The sequence below is a fragment of the Anthonomus grandis genome, chromosome 20 (assembly GCF_022605725.1).
Source record: "Anthonomus grandis grandis chromosome 20, icAntGran1.3, whole genome shotgun sequence".
Taxonomy (NCBI): Eukaryota; Metazoa; Arthropoda; class Insecta; order Coleoptera; family Curculionidae; genus Anthonomus; species Anthonomus grandis.
This window is the reverse complement of record NC_065565.1, coordinates 4,842,147-4,863,435: the sequence shown is the minus strand read 5'-3', so window position 1 is coordinate 4,863,435 and position 21,289 is coordinate 4,842,147. Positions and strand designations below refer to the sequence as shown.

The window sequence follows — 21,289 nt, the reverse complement described above, 5'->3', positions numbered from 1 at the left end:
ATGGATTTACATAATTTGTTTAATGGAGGCTGAAGAACGCTTCAAAGAATCTTTTTAAGCAAAAATCAAGCCGATCTGAAAACTAGAACTAAAGTTATGACCCAAGTTAACTGAAACTGTCTTCCCTCTTGGACATGATTTTCTAAAATTTGGATAAATATACTTCTGATAAATGGATTTTCATAATTTCTTCAATGGAAGCTGAAGAACACTTGAAAGAATCTTTTAAAACAAAAATCAAGCCGATCTGAAAACTAGAAGTAAAGTTATGACCCAAGTTAACTGAAACTGTCTTCCCTCTTGGACATGATTTCCTAAAATTTGGATAAAAATGCTTTTGATAGATGGATTTTCATAATTTCTTCAATGGAAGCTGAAGAACACTTCAAAGAATCTTTTAATGCAAATTCAACCAGATCTGATTACTAGAAGTGAAGTTATAACCCAAGTTACCTGAGACTGTCTTCCCTCTTGGACATGATTTCCTAAAATTTGGATTAAAATGCTTCTGATCAATGGATTTTCATAATTTTTTCAATGGAAGCTGAAAAATACTTGTAAGAATCTTTTAAAGCAAAAATCAACCAGATCTGAATACTAGAAGTAGAGTTATGACCCAAGTTACCTGAAACTATCTTCCCTCTTGGACATAATTTCCTAAAATTTGGATAAAAATGCTTCTGATAAATGAATTTTCATAATTTCTTCAATGGAAACTGAAAAACACTTGAAAGAATCTTTTAAAACAAAAATCAATCTGATCTGACCACTACAAGTGCAGTTATGACCCAAGTTACCTGAGACTGTCTTCCCTCTTGGACATGATTTCCTAAAATTTGGATAAAAATACTTCTGATCCATGGATTTTCATGATTTCTTCAATGGAAGCTAAAGAACACTTCAAAGAATCTTTTAAAGCAAAAATGAACCCGATATGAACACTAGAAGTGGAGTAATGACCCAAGTTACCTGAAACTGTCTTTCCTCTTAGACATGATTTCCTAAAATTTCGATGAAAATGATTCTGATGTATGGATTATCATAATTTCTTCAATGGAAGCTGAAGAACACTTCAAAGAATATTTTAAAGCAAAAATCAACCAGATCCGAACACTAGCAGTGGAGTTATAAACCAAGTTACCTGAAACTGTCTTCCTTCTTGGACTTAATTTTCTAAAATTTGGATAAAAATGCTTCTGATCGATGGATTTTCATAATTTCTTCAATGGAAGCTGAACAACAGTTGAAAGAATCTTTTAAAGCAAAAATCAACCCGATCTGACCACTAGAAGTGGAGTTATGAACCATGTTACCTGAGACTGTCTTCCCTCTTGGACGTGATTTCCAAAAACCTGGTTAAAAATACTTCTGATAAATGGATTTTTATAATTTCTTCAATGGACGCTAAAGAACACTTGAAAGAATCTTTTAAAACAAAAATCAACCCGATCTGACCACTAGAAGTGGAGTTATAAACCAAGTTACCTGAAACTGTCTTCCCTCTTGGACTTGATTTTCTAAAATTTGGATAAAAATGCTTCTGATTGATGGATTTTTATAATTTCTTCAATGGAAGCTGAACAACACTTTAAAGAATATTTTAAAGCAAAAATCAACCAGATCCGAACACTAGCAGTGGAGTTATAAACCAAGTTACCTGAAACTGTCTTCCTTCTTGGACTTAATTTTCTAAAATTTGGATAAAAATGCTTCTGATCGATGGATTTTCATAATTTCTTCAATGGAAGCTGAACAACAGTTGAAAGAATCTTTTAAAGCAAAAATCAACCCGATCTGACCACTAGAAGTGGAGTTATGAACCATGTTACCTGAGACTGTCTTCCCTCTTGGACGTGATTTCCAAAAACCTGGTTAAAAATACTTCTGATAAATGGATTTTTATAATTTCTTCAATGGACGCTAAAGAACACTTGAAAGAATCTTTTAAAACAAAAATCAACCCGATCTGACCACTAGAAGTGGAGTTATAAACCAAGTTACCTGAAACTGTCTTCCCTCTTGGACTTGATTTTCTAAAATTTGGATAAAAATGCTTCTGATTGATGGATTTTTATAATTTCTTCAATGGAAGCTGAACAACACTTTAAAGAATCTTCTAAAGCAAAAATCAACCAGATCTGAACACTAGAAGTGAAAGTACCTGAAACTGTCTTTTCTCTTGGATTTGATTTTTAAAAACCTCGAAAACCTCCCTTATCCATTGTTTTATATTCAGAGTTATTGTTTGTTGATACTTACCTACTTTAATCCTTAAGATATGTTCTACTGCTTTGTATATGGGGGTTTCCTGTTAAGTACCAAATAAATAATATTTTACTGAAAAATCACTGTGTTTCGTCCATATTATGCAATCTATTAACGCTGTTTATACTAAATATTTATATATAAAATATATCAAATTTAAATAAACAGTAAAGCCTAAAAAGGGGGCATTGTAATAATCTTAACAGCTGTGAATATACCAGTTACTGTTGTTCTACGGCATTCGGGAATCCAGAAAATTAACTCAAGTTCCTCTGGTCTAAATATTGGCGCGACTTTTGAATCGACATAAAATACCTACATACATAAATACTTACAACATAACTGATAAACCAGGTGCCATATATACCAAAAGTGTATAGTCTAATGTCCTTTTCGTCGACTTTAGTTTCCTTTATACTATACTCGGTTATGATCCCTATGCAAAGTAGTATTCCCGAAAGAATATACACGACAGTCGCTGTCAAAAATAACCCAAAAATATCGCTTAGCTGCTCAATATATTCTCCGATGTTGGTGTATCGATTTGTGACATACCTGATGGTTTTTAAATGACAGATAGTACTGGACATTTCCTTACCTCCCATTAAGATTTCATTAGTTTTGCGACATTTATAAAGGTTATTGAGTAAATCGTTATTATTTCTCAGCATATTGGCAATATCAATGATAGATTTTATGATGAGGTGAAGTGCCAGACATAAAATTATATAGGAAAAGTCCCTGAACCAAAAGTACTGGTAATAATTCCATCCCCATACGTTCATCAGAAAAACCCCATCTGCCACTACAATTCCCACTTTAAAAATGATGAATGCCCTATAACCTTGGTATTTAGGCAAATGTCCTGTACCTACCAGATTGTCCTGTGGTGGTAGGATAAATCTGGAAACCGGGTTTTTTCCGAAGCCGGCAAAGATGAACATACTGACCGCAATAAATAGAAGAGTGTTCGCGATAAAATCCAAAATTTGTATAACAATTGCGATGTTTACAAATAAATATTTCATTCTGCCATACGTAGAGTACGCAGTTAAAAAAAAGACTGTCAGAAATATAATAATACGCACTATTAAAATAATTAAATTGTTCATTGTCAAAGGCACCACTGCGATCTGGATTTAGAGCAAGCTCGGTTTGTAATGACCATTAAATCGGCCTTATCAGATTATTTGATGGCCCCTGTTTCGGTTAATTACCCTAAACTCTTATGAATAATTGCTTATTTATTATTCATGATTTAATTATTGAATATTGAATACATATTTTCTGGAGAAATTCTTTTGAAAAATCACTGTTTTTCATCCAAAATATCCAGTCTAATGGAACTGTTTTTATATTAAATATTTATTAATATACATATATATAATTAGATAAAATTTAAATAAATAAACTGTGTTATTAAATTGGATATTAGCGACGAAACCAGCTGTTATTAATGCGTATTATTTTGGGAAACAATGATTTTTGAAAGCAATTTCTTACTGGTAAGTTGTATGGGGTACTGGTAAGCTAAACCTATTGGCGCTAGTAACCAAAAAAATTGAGACGGCGAGAGACTGAAATCTTTCTGTGCCATCATAGCACCCTCATAAACGTAGTAAACTTCATTGTACTCTAATTCATAAAATGTGTCCTTTTATAAAAAGCATCTGGCTCTGCAATGACGTATAATGTTTATATAACTTAAATGCTTACATACGGACAGTTTACATATATTATACTCTCATAGAAAGAAATTTTAAAATTATAATAGATTTGTTTACCGGTATGTAATATCTCAAAGTTGTGAAAGCTGATTTCTAGCTGCATTCAACATTGCATGTGGATAAGATTGTTTTTTAACATTTCTATATATTTAACCCTCTTAGACATGATTTCCTAAAACTTGGATAAAAATGCTTCTTATAAATGGATTTTTATAATTTCTTCAACGGAAGCTCAAGAACACTTGAAAGAATCTTTTAAAGCAAAAATCAACCCGATCTGAACACTAGAAGTGGAGTTATGACCCAAGTTACCTGAAACTGTCTTCCATCTTGAACTTGATTTCCTAAAATTTGGATAAATATGCTTCTGATCAATGGATTTTCATTATTTCTTTAATGGAAGCTGAAGAACACTTCAAAGAATTTTTTAAAGCAAAAATCAACCAGATCTGATTACTAGAAGTGGAGTTATGACCCAAGTTACCTGATACTGTCTTCCCTCTTGGACGTGATTTTTCTAAAATTTGGATAAAAATACTTCTGATAAATGGATTATCATAATTTCTTCAATGGAAACTGAAAAACACTTGAAAGAATATTTTAAAGCAAAAATCAATCTGAGCTGACCCCTAGAAGTGGAGTTATGAACCAAGTTACCTGAGACTGTCTTCCATCTTGGACATGATTTCCTAAAACTTGGATAAAAATGCTTCTGATAAATTAATGATTATAATTTCTTCAATGGGAACTGAAGAACACTTGAAAGAATCTTTTAAAGCAAAAGTCAACCCGATCTGACCACTGGAAGTGGAGTTATGAACCAAGTTACCTGATACTGTCTTCCATCTTGGACATGATTTTCTAAAATTTGGGTAAAAATGCTTCTGATAAATGGATTTACATAATTTGTTTAATGGAGGCTGAAGAACGCTTCAAAGAATCTTTTTAAGCAAAAATCAAGCCGATCTGAAAACTAGAACTAAAGTTATGACCCAAGTTAACTGAAACTGTCTTCCCTCTTGGACATGATTTTCTAAAATTTGGATAAATATACTTCTGATAAATGGATTTTCATAATTTCTTCAATAGAAGCTGAAGAACACTTGAAAGAATCTTTTAAAACAAAAATCAAGCCGATCTGAAAACTAGAAGTAAAGTTATGACCCAAGTTAACTGAAACTGTCTTCCCTCTTGGACATGATTTCCTAAAATTTGGATAAAAATGCTTTTGATAAATGGATTTTCATAATTTCTTCAATGGAAGCTGAATAACACTTCCAAGAACCTTTTAAAACAAAAATCGACTTGATCTGAGCACTACAAGTGGAGTTATGAACCAAGTTACCTGAAACTGTCTTCCCTCTTGGACATGATTTCCTAAAATTTGGATAAAAATTATTCTGATGCATGGATTATTATAATTTCTTCAATGGAAGCTGAAGAACACTTGAAAGAATCTTTTAAAGCAAAAATCAACCAGATCTGAACACTAGAAGTGGAGTTATGACCCAAGTTACCTGATACTGTTTTCCCTCTGATTGCATGAACACATTCACACTGTTCGTAAACGGATCTTCATTCGTGGCAATTATGTTAGATTTTGCAACGAATGCAATAGATAAAATTGAAATCAGTTTTTTTTTTCAGACCTTATCACTTTACCATTCGATTTTATGCACTCTAGTTGACAGATGTTTCCCTCTGAGAAATATAATAATAAAGCCAGCCGGCCCCGGCAGCGCGGTGGGTATATACCTGCCTAGCAGTCGTGTGGCCCTGGGTTCGAGTCCCAGACTTGGCATGGTCGTTTGTGATGTCCGATTTAGTTTAAGTACTAAAAAATTATATAGAGGTTTTTCGTGACTAAATGTGCTTAGCACAAGGTCAATAAATTAAACAAAAAAAAAAAATAATAATAAAGCCAGATTCCAAATTATGGATAACTCGGGGTATCCACATATCTGCGAAAAATCTCCGCTGTCTCAATTCATTCGTAAACATTTTAGTAATAGTGATTTTTTAAAAACCTACTTTCTTGAATATCGTGGGACATACAGAAAGCTACTGCAAAGAGCCAAACAACAATAATATTCTTCTAAATTAAAAAAATCAAGTAAGAAATCCCGCAAATCTTGGCAAATAGTGAATAAATTGTCAGGTAGAACATGTCTAAACTCGCAGGATATTTTACTGGGTCCAATTGGACATGATTTCCTATTGAAATTTGAATAAAAATGCTCCTGATGGAATTTCATAATTTCTTCAATGGAAGCTGAACAACACTTCAAAGAATATTTTAAAGCAAAAATCAACCAGATCCGAACACTAGCAGTGGAGTTCTGAACCAAGTTACCTGAGACTCTCTTCCCTCTTGGAGATGATTTTCTAAGATTTGGATAAATATGCTTCTGATCAATGGATTTTCATTATTTCTTTAATGGAAGCTGAAGAACACTTGAAAGAATCTTTTAAAGCAAAAATCAATCTGATCTGAGCACTAGAATTGGAGGCCATTTCAGCAAAGGATGTAAACAAAAAAAAGTATGTTCCAAGTGTAGTGAAGAACACGATATTAAGGAATGCCAAAATAATTTTATTAAATGTGTAAATTGTATCTTATCAAATAAAAAGTATGGAATGTCTCTAAATGTCGATCACGTCACTTGGGATATAAATCAGTGTGAAACACTGAAGAGGATGGAAAACATGCAAAAAAATTAGTTTTTTAAATAGCAGCTAGATACTGAAATGGAAAAAAATTCAAGTATTGTATATTTTAATTGTCAGGGTTTTTTAAATAACAAGGATAATATAATTGTATTTATAAATAATTGGCAACCAAAGCTCTTATTCTTATCTGAAACTCATGTTTGTGAGGAAATTGAGCACTGTGAGTTAATGATCAATGGATATAGAATTGAACAGTGTATCACAAATAATAGAAGAACTGGAGGAGTAATGGTTTTAATAAGAAGTGATATTAAATATTCCTTAAGAACTGTAGAGTGTGTGCAAAGTTATGTGTGGTGTTTGTCTATTGAATTTTCCTTACGTAGAGTTAAATATCTGTGTACTGTTATGTATCATTCTCCTCAAAAAGAAAATGCAAAAATGCTTCTGACAAATAGATTTTCATAATTTCTTCAATGGAAGCTGAAGAACTCTTGAAAGAATCTTTTAAAACAAAAATCAATCTGATCTGACCACTAGAAGTGCAGTTATGACCCAAGTTACTTGAGACTGTCTTCCCTCTTAGACTTGATTTCCTAAAACTTGGATAAATATGCTTCTGGCAAATAGATTTTCATAATTTCTTCAATGGAAGCTGAAGAACACTTGAAAGAATCTTTTAAAGCAAAAATCAACCCGATCTGACCTTTAGAAGTGCAGTTATGACCCAAGTTACCTGAGACTGTCTTCCCTCTTGAACATGATTTCCTAAAATTTGTCTAAAAATGTTTCTGAAGCATGGATTTTCATAATTTCTTCAATGGAAGCTGAAGAACACTTGAAAGAATATTCTAAAGCAAAAATTAACCGGATATGACCACTAGAAGTGGAGTTATGAACCAAGTTATCTGAGACTGTCTTCCCTCTTGGACATGATTTCCTAAAATTTGGATAAAAATGCTTCTGATAAATGGATTTTCATAATTTCTTTAATAAAAGCAGGAGAACACTTCAAGGAATCTTTTAAAGCAAAAATCAACCCGATCTGACCTTTAGAAGTGCAGTTATGACCTAAGTTACCTGAGACTGTCTTCCCTCTTGAACATGATTTCCTAAAATTTGTCTAAAAATGTTTCTCAAGCATGGATTTTCATAATTTCTTCAATGGAAGCTGAAGAATACTTAAAAGAATCTTTTAAAGCAAAAATCAACCCGATCTGACCACTAGAAGTGGAGTTATGACCCAATTTACCTGAAACTGTCTTCCATCTTGAACTTGATTTCCTAAAATTTGGATAAAAATGCTTCTAATCAATGGATTTTCATAATTTCTTCAATGGAAGCTGAAGAACACTTCAAAGAATCTTTTAAAACAAAAATCGACTTGATCTTAGCACTACAAGTGGAGTTATGACCCAAGTTACCTGAGACTGTCTTCCATCTTGGACATGATTTCCTAAAATTTGGATTAAAATGCTTCTGATTAATGGATTTTCATAATTTCTTCAATGGAAGCTGAAGAACAGTTGAAAGAATCTTTTAAAGCAAAAATCAACCAGATCTGAACGCTAGAAGTGGAGTTATGGCTCAAGTTACCTGAGACTGTCTTCCCTCTTAGACTTAATTTCCTAAAATTTGGATGAAAATGCTTCTGATAAATAGATTTTAATGATTTCTTCAATGGAAGCTCAAGAACACTTGAAAGAATCCTTTAAAGCAAAAATCAACCAGATCTGAACACTAGAAGTGGAGTTATGAGCCAAGTTACCTGAGACCGTCTAACATCTTGGACATGATTTCCTAAAATTTGGATTAAAATGCTTCTGATTAATGGATTTTCATAACTTCTTCAATGGAAGCTGAAGAACCCTTGAAAAAATCTTTTAAAGCAAAAATCAACCAGATCCGAACACTGGAAGTGGAGTTATGATTCAAGTTACCTGAAACTATCTTCCCTCTTGGAGATGATTTTCTAAAATTTGGATAAAAATACTTCTGATAAATGGATTTTTATAATTACTTCAATGGAAGCTGAAGAACAGTTGAAAGAATCTTTTAAAGCAAAAATCAACCAGATCTGAGCACTAGAAGTGGAGTTATGGCTCAAGTTACCTGAGACTGTCTTCTTCAATCAATCAAGATTTCTGCAGAAAATTTATATTTAATTTAATAACACTCTTTATTCAAATTTTATATAATTTTTTATATGAATATTTAGTATAAAAACAGCGTTATTAGATTGAATAATACGAACGAAAAACAGTGATTTAAAAAAAAAAAAATTCTTTTTAGTTAGGTGTGTGGGGTGGGTGGGGGGTAGGGGTAGGGTTAATGAAAAAATGGATTTTTGCAAAAAATACTTGCCTGAGAGAAAAGTGCTTTTTACAAAAATTAGGTTGAAAATTATTGATCTGAAAAAATTTCAAAGAAAAGACAGAAAATGATAATAATAAGTAAAGAGTAAGGGAATTAAATGAAAAAAAACTAAGAGAGCTTAAAAATATAATTAAGAAACCGCCGAATATAAATGGCATTAAATGACGTAACATTTTTGTTATTTTTTAAAACAATGTTCTAGTTTTTAAACTCGATTACTATACCTCAAATATTTGATGAAATTCTTCTGAAAAATCACAAATTTTCGTCCATATTATCCAACCTATTAACGCTGTTTATTCTAAATATTTATATATAAATTATCAAATTTTAATAAACAATGTTAATGAATTAAATATTGAATACATATTTTCTGCAAAAACATTGTTTTTTTAACAAAACAACCCTTCCCAACCCAACCCAACCCAATCCACCTCAAACACTTGCCCAGTAAGAAATTCTTTTGAAAAATCACTGTTTTTCGTTTATAATATTAAATATATTATGTAATTATATCAAATTCAAATAAACAGTAAAGTTTAAAAAGGGGGCATTGTACTAATTTTTTAGACTTTGAGCATTTTTTAATTTTTTGAGTCCTTGTAGAAATAACCGTTAATATAAAATTTTTGAATAAATACGACACATCATTGGTTTAGGAACATAAGGGGCTCTTAAAATCCGTAATAAAAAATCCAGAGCCGTATTTAAAAAAACTTGATGATGTCAGCTCATATACGAAACGTCGCGTCGGTTTGAAAATCTGACGTCAAGTGGCAACGAGAATGAATAATTTATTTTGTTATGTCTATTCAAATAGAGTCGTGAAAAAATAAAAATGAAATCGCGAATATTCGGTTTTTTCCAAATATCTTCGGAATTTTTGAAATTTCACGAGTGCGTTTCAATGAGCACCAAATTGCGCAACTCTAGTTTACGAGATCTCAACGGTGAGGCTCGAATTTGGGACACCCTGTACATACATAAATACTTACAACATAACTGATAAACCAGGTGCCATATATACCAAAAGCGTATAGTCTAATGTCCTTTTCGTCCACTTTAGTTTCCTTTATACTATACTCGGTTATGATCCCTATGCAAAGTAGTATTCCCGAAAGAATATACACGACAGTCGCTGTCAAAAATACCCCAAAAATATCGCTTAGCTGCTCAATATATTCTCCGATGTTGGTGTATCGATTTGTGGCATACCTGATGGTTTTTAAATGACAGGTAGTACCGGACATTTCCTTACCTCCCATTAAGATTTCATTAGTTTTGCGACATTTATAAAGGTTATTGAGTAAATCGTTATTATTTCTCAGCATATTGGCAATATCAATGATAGATTTTATGATGAGGTGAAGTGCCAGACATAAAATTATATAGGAAAAGTCCCTGAACCAAAAGTACTGGTAATAATTCCATCCCCATACGTTCATCAGAAAAACCCCATCTGCCACTACGATTCCCACTTTAAAAATGATGAATGCCCTATAACCCTGGTATTTAGGCAAATGTCCTGTACATTCCAGATTGTCCTGTGGTGGGAGGGTAAATCTGGCAACGGGGCTTTTTCCATACCCGACAAAGATGAACGTACTGACCGCAATAAATAGAAGAGTGTTCGCGATAAGATCCAGAAGTTGTATGACAATTGCGATGTTTACAAATAAATACTTCATTCTGCCATAAATAGAATGTGCTGTTAAGGAAAAGACGATCAGAAATATAATAATACGCACTATTAAAATAACTGAGTGGTTCATTGTCAAAGGCACCACTGCGATCTGGATTTAGAGCAAGTTCGGATTGTAATGACTTGGTAATACAATAATTATTGTCAGACTTGGGTCATTAAATTGCTCCTTAATGGCCCTTTTTTCGATTAATAATTATCCTAAACTCTATTATTTATAAGGGTAATCTAGCCATATATTAGCATTTAATGGAATTAAGTAATAACCTTTAAGCGATAATCCGATATTCCAAACATTTGCCCAGTAAGAAGTTTTTTTTGAAAAATCACCGTTTTTGTCCACAATATTCAATTTAATAACACTGTTTTTTTAAGGTAAAATGACTTATAACTGACTAATTTTTATTCCAGGTTTTTACAGACAGTTTTCTTTTCTTTTGGACATTTCATGACATTTTTTTATCTCTTCATAGAATTATAATAAATTTTTGTCATTTTTCAGGCTTTTGGGAGTAAAAAGTTTTCCAGGCATTTAAATAGCAATTTAACTTTTTGCTGTTTTTTTTCTTTGTAGTAAATAAAAGTTGGATGGAGAGTCCTTACTAATTATTCCCCTTAATTTTAATAGAAATACACATATACGATGTTTTTTATAAATGCTATTAACTCTAAAATAATGTATATAAAAAGAACACAAAATAGGTAAAAAAAATATAATATTTGAATTTGCTCGAATTTATTGTTTTTTGTCCACAATATCCAATCTAATAGCACTGGTTTTTTTTATAAATATTTTTTAATATACATATATATAATTATATCAAATATAAATAAAAAACTGTGTTATTTGATTGAATATTAACGACGTAAGCAGTTGTTATTCATGCGTATGATTTTTGAAAACAATTTCTTACTGGTAAGTTATGTGGGGTGGGTGACGGGGTAAGGGTTGTGTTGATGAAAATCAAGATTTCTGCAGAAAATTTATATTCAACATTTAATTTAATAACACTCCTTATTTATATATGAATATTTAGTATAAAAACAGCGTTATTAGATTGGATAATATGAACGAAAAAAAGTGATTTTTCAAAGAAATTTCTTACTGGTAAGGTGTGTGGGGTGGGTGGGGGGGGTAGGGGTAGGGTTAATGAAAAACTGGATTTTTGCAAAAAATACTTGCCTGAGCGAAAAATGCTTTTTACGAAAAACATAGGTTGATGGTCTGAAATTTTTTTAAAAAAAAGACAGAAAATGATAATAATAAATGAAGAGTAAGTGAATTAAATGAAAAAACTAAGAAAGCTTAAAATTTTTGAAAAACCGCCGAATAAAAATGAAAATAAGGGACGTAAACAAACAATTTTTGTTTTTTTTTGATAACAATGATGTATTTTTCACACTCGATTACTACAACTCAAATATTTGATGAAATTCTTTTGAAAAATCACTGTTTTTCATCTATATTATCCAATCTCATAACGCTGATTTTATATTAAATATTTATACAGGGTGTTTGGAAGGTGAGGAGCCAAACGGAAATGGTGAATAGTTGAGGTTACTGGCTATGTAAAACGCATAGTATTTTTTTGTTTTTCCTTAAATTTAAGGAGTAATATATATTTTTTCTGTTCTTTATTAGATTTTCCCCGTTTTTTTACTTTAACCTTCAATTTTTTTTAATTTTTGGCCCATATGGCGCACAATTAATTTTATTTTAAAGACTTATGTTGTCTCATTCAGATTTAGGTAATAACTGAGAAAAATATTTAAAGAGAAACTAATAGTGGAGTAACAAACTTCCTCAAATCAATAGATAAAAATTGTTACGTCAACTTTACAATCGAAAAAATAATAATAAAAAAAAGTTGTGGGGTTTTAAAATGTGTTAAGAAACTTCTCTAGTTAATAGTCTTTCTAACGATATGCCACATGTAACAAAAATAAATAGGTAACTTACGAAAAACAAATAAGTTTGTCTTCAAGGACGCGTGAACCAATTTTTTGAAAGCAACCTAATTGAGCAGGTATAAACTTATGTCTCTTTCTAACACTGCTAAATCTGTTAGATATATTGAAATATTGGATGGATATACTTTTTATACTTGTCTTCTATAACTAAAAATTCAACGTTTTGTTGATGGTAAGTTCATAGAAGCTCATTCCATTTTCTAAACGTCCTTAAATAGTGTACAAAATACCATACTGAAACGTTTAACTTTTATGAAATAAAAAGTGCATATTATTAATACGTAATAATCCTTAATGTAATATAATGCAGGAACATGTCCAGATCTATACTGATTGCCCTAAAACTTCAACACGTGTAGGAGCAGGGGTGTCCTCAAACAAATTCTCTTTATTATTAAAACCGATCCAAATTGCAGCTACTGTCACTTTAAAAATCAATTAGTCAATCAATACCTAAGTCTTGAACCACTTCCCTTATACAGGCCATTCAGTGTAATCAAATAATAATAATAATAATAATCTTTATTTAGCATAAATAGCTACATACAAAAACAACAAATTTCCCAAAAAAATAATAAAAATTAAAATACATATAATATTAATATTAATGTTCATAAACCTAATTCAACAACATATTTAGTCAGCAATAAATATCAAATGCTGGGTATCCCGGTTATCCAAAGGATACCGCATTATTCCAGTCCGTCTAAACATTGCCATGTCGGCGACCTAAGCACCCCGCCACCAAAACTGGTTCAGAAGTTATTAAAAATTATCACATACATAACCCTCTTACTAACTTTACAATAATAAGATTATTAATTAATTAATTATTAATATACCCTTATAAATTAATCAATATACGCTTATTGTGTAAAAAATATAATATACATATGCACTTGAGGTTAATATTAACATGTGGATCTAAACAAAACAATTGATGTAATCAAAATTTGCAGTGCTCGCAAATAACCATAAAATGTTACGCCAATAGGTGAATCTCGGTCATGAGATTAATTACCTATGGGCTGGTGAAATAGACCGAATACAGAGTGTCCTGGTTTTTTCGGAGAGACCATGTCAATAAATCAATTTTGGTCGAAACAATAACGTCGAAATTTTCGGAGAACATATTCGTTATTGTATTTTGTTAAAAAACGGTTCTTATTCATGAAAAAGGATTTTTTTGTAAAAGATAAAAATAATTTTTTAACAAAATTACCCTTATCCCCCCACCCACCCCACATTTTTAACCAGTAATAAATTCTTCTGAAAAATCACTTATTTTCGTCAATATTATCCAATCTAATAACGCCGTTTTTATACTAAATATTTATATATAAAATTGTATCAAATTTAAATAAACAGTGCTATTAAATTAAATATTGCATATATATTCTCTGCAAAAACATTGTTTTTCATCAAAATAACCCTGATCCCCCCCCACCCCAAACGTTTGCCCAATAAGAAATTCCTTTGAAAAATCACTGTTTTTCGTCCATATTATTCAATCTAATAGCACTGTTTTTGTATTAAATATTTATTAATATATGCATATATAATTATATCAAATTTAAATAAACAAATTGTGTTATTAGATTAGATATTAACAACAAAACCAGCAGTTATTCATGCGTATTATTTTGGAAAACAATTATTTTTAAAGACAATTTCTTACTGGTAAGTTGTGTGGGGTGGGTTAATGAAAAACGTTTTTTTTTGCAGAAAATAATTGCCTGAGAGAAAAATGCTTTTTAAGAAAATAATAGGTGAGAATATACGTATAAAATTTTGGCATTTTAAAAAATTGACACGGGATTTACATATCCAGTATTTAAACTCGATCACGACACTTGAAATATGTGATAAAACGATCCCGATATCACATATTATATGCCACTGTGCAGCATAAGATATACTTTTCCTACACGTATTTATCTTATAACGTGATAATGGAATATCATACACAGCGAAATCTAGAAAAAAATAGGAAATGCATTAACGTGTATAAAACAATAATTATACTAAATAAGATATACCAATAAAAAAAACTCAAGAATACAAATTTGCTCAAAACTAAACAGGGATTTAAAAAATAAAATTTATTTTAGAAAAATGCAGTGATGTACTTTTTTCTTATTAAATAATATTTACGATAAATCCCTTATGGTAAAAATTATTTTTTTTCTTTGTACGTCGAAAAATGCCCCCTGATGCATAAAACACATCTGCCAATTAAATCAAATATCCACTTCGTAATGAAAATAATTAAAAAAAAAAAAACTTATTCCATTAAACGCATTTTATAAACGTAGATACAATATGCCAATAATTGTATATTATTAACATGTAATAAACCTTCTTGTTACGAGTGAATAAAACATAAACACGATATTAATGTTTCAACGTATCTCGATATTTATAGTTGAAGTTCAACCAGAAATGCCCGGTGTAAACCAAAAATAAACATTTATTTAACTATCGTGTGTTGCTTGGGATGTCTCCCCAGTAATTATTACACCAATATTAATTTAATAGAATACACACAGGGTGTAACATAAGTGATGACTTTAATTTTAAGATGCTTTATTTAAAATAAATATCATACTTACAAAAAATGTACCGGGCAATATTTTTTTACAAAAAAATCATCTGACATTTCTAGGCCAGATGTGCGAATTGCAAAAGGTACCTTATAAAGTGACTAACAAATTGTAAAGATTTCAACAAATTCGGTAAATGCGTTTATGAGATATTAATAAAAAATCGATTTAAAAAAAAAAGTTTAACACCCTGTATCTCGAAAACGAAGCATTTCCGGACATATGTTTATATGAACTTTTTTACTTAAAATATGACAAGGAATCATCCCTTAAAATTAAAGTCATCACTTATGTTACACCCTGTATACTGATTGCCCTAAAACCTCAACAGGTGTAGGAGCAGGGGTGTCCTCAAACGAATTCTTCTTTTATTATTAAAACCGATCCAAATTGCAGCTACTGTCACTTTAAAAATCAATCAATCAATCAATCAATACCTAAGTCTTGAACCACTCCCTTTATACAGGCCATTCAATGTAATCAAATAAATCAATTTTACGTCGAAATTTTCGGGGAACATATTCGTTATTGCATTTTGTTAAAAAACGATTCTTATTTTTTACAAAAAAAAAACCGTTTTTCAAAAAGACTACCCTTAGCCCTCCACCCACCCCAAACATTTGTCCAGTAAGAAATGCATTTGAAAAATCACTGTTTTTCGTCTATAAAATCCAATCTAATAGCACTGTTTTTGTATTAAATATTTATTAATATATATGTATATATTTAAATAAAAAAACTGTGTTATTAGGTTGGATATTAACCACGCAACCAGCTGTTATTCATGCGTATTATTCTGGAAAACAGTTTCTTACTGGTAAGTTGTGTGGGATGGGGGGGAGGTAAGGGTAAGGTTAATGAAAAACGATTTTTTTTGTAAAAGATAAAAATCGTTTTTTAACAAAATTACCCTTATCCCCCCACCCACCCCACATTTTTAACCAGTAATAAATTCTTCTGAAAAATCACTGATTTTCGTCAATATTATCCAATCTAATAACGCCGTTTTTATACTAAATATTTATATATAAAATTGTATCAAATTTAAATAAACAGTGCTATTAAATTAAATATTGCATATATATTTTCTGCAAAAACATTGTTTTTCATCAAAACAACCCTTACCCCCCACCCACCCCAAACATTGATCCAGTAAAAAATTACTTTGAAAAATCACTGATTTTCGTCCATTATATCCAATCTAATAGCACTGTTTTTGCATTAAATATTTATATATAAAATTATATCAAATTTAAATAAACAGTGCTATTAAATTAAATATTGCATATATATTTTCTGCAAAAACATTGTTTTTCATCAAAACAACCCTTACCCCCCACCCACCCCAAACATTGATCCAGTAAAAAATTACTTTGAAAAATCACTGATTTTCGTCCATTATATCCAGTCTAATAGCACTGTTTTTGCATTAAATATTTATATATAAAATTATATCAAATTTAAATAAATAGTACTATTAAATTAAATATTGCATATATATTTACTGCAAAAACATTGTTTTTCATCAAAACAACCCTTATCCCCCCCCACCCACCCCAAACGTTTGCTCAATAAGGAATTCCTTTGAAAAATCACTGTTTTTCGTCCATATTATCCAATCTAATAGAACGGTTTTTGTAGTAAATATTAATTAATATACGTATATATAATTATGTCAAATTTAAATAAACAAACTGTGTTATTAGATTAGATATTAACAACAAAACCAGCTGTTATTCATGCGTATTATTTTGGAAAACAATGATTTTTGAAAACAATTTCTTACTGGTAAGTTGTGTGGGGTGGGTGGGGGGGTAAGGGTAGTGTTAATGAAAAACTGGATTTTTGCAGAAAAATACTTCAAAATTCTAGATTGATGGATTGAAAAAAATTTTAAGAAAAGACAGAAAATGATAACAATAAGTGAAGACTAACTAAGGCAATAACATGACAAAACTAAGAAAGCTAAAATATATTTAAGAATCCTCCGAACAAAAATGAAAATAAAGGACGTAAACAGACAATTTTTATTATTTTCGATAACAATTATATCCTTGGAGGCAGTACGTTTCATTTCCCCAATAATTTGGAAAATTCATTACTTCTAACAGGCCGAATATTTTTAAAGTTTCTTCCAAGCAATTGAAGTTCTCATTAGGAACTACTGCTGCAAAAATTAAAATAAAAACACGTCAAACCAGATGAATAATAACAGAACAACAAGGAAAATAAACAAGAAAACCGACAAAGCTTAAAAATATTTAAGAAACGATTAATAAAAATGAATATAAGGGACGTAAACAGACAATTTGGTTGTAATTTTTGGTTGCGATGCTATGCTTTCTTTTTACCTAAGAAGTTTCTCAAAAATTGGGAAATTCATTACTTCTTACAGGCAGACAGAATATCTTACTACTTTCGCAAGGTGTATGCGCATTAATAAACTAATTTTGATAAAATAACGTGCTTATTTCCTTACACACAACCCAATCAATTAGTATAAATCGACTTTAATTTTAGGTCGAAACTATAACGTCGAAATTTTCGGAGAAAACTTCATATATTCACTAGCGAAGGCCTGGACGGTCACAAAAGACTCTGTGTCCGTTATAACTTTATTTGCCAGATATTGCGAGTCCAACAGATCAGAGGGAGACATCGTCGGAAATTTCCTAATAACAATTTTGAAGTCTGACTTGAAAGAGTTTCGGTCTTTTATCAGATTAATTCAGGTTGGTTATCAACGTTTGATGATAATTATTCCTGAAATAGTCGATATCCTTTTTTAGCTTATAGGTAAACAGAGACTCAGAATTAGCCCTCAGTCAGCTGAAGTCGTGCGTGAGATGTGTAGTGATTTGGTTCCTACGGATTTACGGGGAGAACTTGAGTCTGCTTTACATTCAGTGGTGGATTTAGGGCTGAATTTTATTGATGAAGTTGTAATTCCGCATCCGGTGAGTACTAAATAATGGATTATTTTTGAAACATATTACACTTACTAGATAACGCTTTAAATGCTTGGTTGCATTATTTTATTGAAATCGTAGCGATTTTGCTGTTCGTTTAAATTTATTTAGACTTAATAATACTTAAAGTGAACGTCGAGATTTCCTTATATATATATATATGTATATTAGGTAGACCACTGGTCTGGAACTTTCGTCGCACTTTTGGGTCTAGCCTTATGATTTTATTCTGCTCATTACACATTTTAAGAATAAATTAGAGATTAAAAATTAACAGTAAAAATATTTAAAAAGAAAGAAATAAAAATTAATAAAGTTTTAAAACATTGACAGATTTAGAAAATAAATTACAAATATAACATTTTGAATTTATTTGTATTAATAATAATAATAATAATAATAATATTATAAATACCAATACAGTCCTTAACATTTTTGATCCGGCTCAAGTAATTAACCAACCAAGGAGAATAAATTGTATATCAAATCATCAACTTTAATTGATGTTATTATTACTTGAATATAAATTTATTTGTCAATTTTTTTAAATGCCGAAATTTTCCCCGATTCATTTGTTTATTTAAATCTGAAATAATTATATATTAATAAATATTTAATAAATAAAAAGTGCTATAATATCCAATGATATTATGGACGAAAAACAGTGATTATTCAAAGGAATTTTTTACTGGGCAAATGTTGGGGGTGGGTGGGGGGTAAGGGTTGTTTTAACGAAAAACAATGTTTTTGCAGAAAGTATATATGCAATATTTAATTTATTAACACTGTTTATTTAAATTTGACACAATTTTATATATTAATATTTAGTTTAAAAACAGCGTTATTAGATTGGATAATATAGACGAAAAACAGTGATTCTTCAAAGAAATTTCTTACTGTGCAAATGTTTGGGGTGGGTGGGGGGCTAAGGATTGTTTTAACGAAAAACAATGTTTTTGCAGAAAATGTATATGCAATATTTAATTTAATAACACTGTTTATTAAAATTTGATATAATTTTACATATAAATCTTTAATATTAAAACAGCGTTATTAGATTGGATTATATGGACGAAAAATAGTGATTTTTCAGAAAAATTTCATCAAATATTTGAGGTGTATTCTATTTTAGTCTTTTATTAAATCTATATTTATGTCCCCTATAAAAAATTATTAATATGCATACTTGTCAGTTCTAGGATTGTTATGTAGCTCTCATAAAATCAAAATCATTAGATTAAATTATTTTATGTGATTTTTAGTAAAGAACTTTTAATTAATCATTTTTATTATACTTAATTGCCTTGTATATGAAGATTTGAGCATAAATATCTAGATGCCTTGTTTCAAAACTATATCTAGGTTATTGAAATGCATGGTGTCTATCAGTAAGTAATTAGTACTAATCTATTAGTAAAAAATAATTTTATTGAATAGTCTCATACTATATTAATAAAAATGTAATAAAAAATAGGGCTTTGTTTCAAGTTAAAAAATATAACAGCTGGTTTCGTCGTTAATATCCAATCTAATAACACAGTTCGTTCATTTAAATTTGATATCATTATATGTATGTATATTAATTAATATTTAATACAAAAACGGTGCTTCTAGATTAGATATTATAGACGAAAAACAGTGATTTTTCAATAGAATTACTTACTGGGCAAATGTTTGGGGTGGGTGGGGGGGGTAAGGGTTGTGTTGATGAAAAAGAATATTTCTACAGAAAATATATATGAAATATTTAATATAATAATACTGTTTATTCAATTCAAAAACAGCTTTATTAGATTGGATAATATGGACGAAAATCAGTGATTTTTCAGAAGAATTTCATCAAATATTTGAGGTCTAGTAATCATATTTAAAAACTAGATATGTAAATTCCGTGTCCATTTTTTTAAATATCGAAATTTTCTAATTTTTTGAAAAAGCTTTTTTTTCCCCAGGCAATTATTTTATGCATAAATACCTTTTTTTCATAAACCCTACTCTTACCTCACCGCCACCAGAACCACAGAAATTCCTTTGAAAAATCACCGTTTTTATATTAAATATTTATTAACAAACATATACATATATAATTATATCAAATTCAAATAAATAAACTGCGTTATTAGATTGTATATTAACGACGAAAACAGCTGTTATTCATGTGTATTATTTAAAAAAAAAACATGATTTTTTAAAATAATTTCTTACTGGTAAGTTGTGTGGGTTGGGTGGGAGGTTAAGGGTAGGGTTAATGTAAAACATTTTTTTTCCAGAAAATAATTGTCTGAGAGAAAAATGGTTTTTAAGAAAATTATAGGTGAGAATGTAGTCAAAGTCAAAATATACTTTATTTGCGAAGTTTACAAACTTGTGCTAAAAGCTTCCTAATCCTAGAAGTTATAATACTAGTAGTTATTTGGTTATACAGGATACAGGTTAAAAACAGGACACAGAATCGATTTTGATTGTACATAGGAGCATATTTTATATAATTAAAGAAAAAACTAAAAAAGAAGAAAAGAAAAGGCAAGAACTAACACAAAACAAGAATAATTAAAAAAAACTGATCAACAGATATATATATAATTAATTTTAAATATTAAAATGAATCGTTTAAATACTCTTTAATGCTGTAGTAAGCTTTTGGTAAGATTATTTTCTTTAGTTCTCTCCTAAACTTTTTAAGGTCTGTAACAGTCCTAATCGAAAAAGGAACATGATTAAATATTTTACGACTAATAAATATAACAGAGTTTCTCGTAAGTGAGGAGTTGGTATACGTATATAGTATACGATTTGGTTTACAAATGGGCAAGAATTTCAGCATTTAAAAAAATTGATATGGGATTTTCATATCTAGTTCTTAAACTAGATTACTACAACTCAAAAAACCCCACCGACCCTACATACCTATATGAATAACTGGCTGGTTTCGTCGTTAATGTCCAATCTAATAACACCGTTTGTTTATTTAAATTTGATATAATTATACATATGAATATTAATAAA

At 30.1% G+C, this 21,289-nt stretch overlaps 1 protein-coding gene across 1 annotated transcript in view; it reads left to right on the top strand.

Moving 5' to 3' along the window:
* The window catches only part of LOC126747993 (leucine-rich PPR motif-containing protein, mitochondrial), a 52,707-nt gene that overhangs the window by 10,010 nt on the left and 21,408 nt on the right, over positions 1-21,289 (top strand). The window contains exons 8-9 of the mRNA XM_050456982.1: positions 17,835-18,046; positions 18,104-18,271. Coding sequence (XP_050312939.1) covers positions 17,835-18,046; positions 18,104-18,271 — 380 coding nt within the window. The remainder of the gene's footprint in view (positions 1-17,834; positions 18,047-18,103; positions 18,272-21,289) is intronic.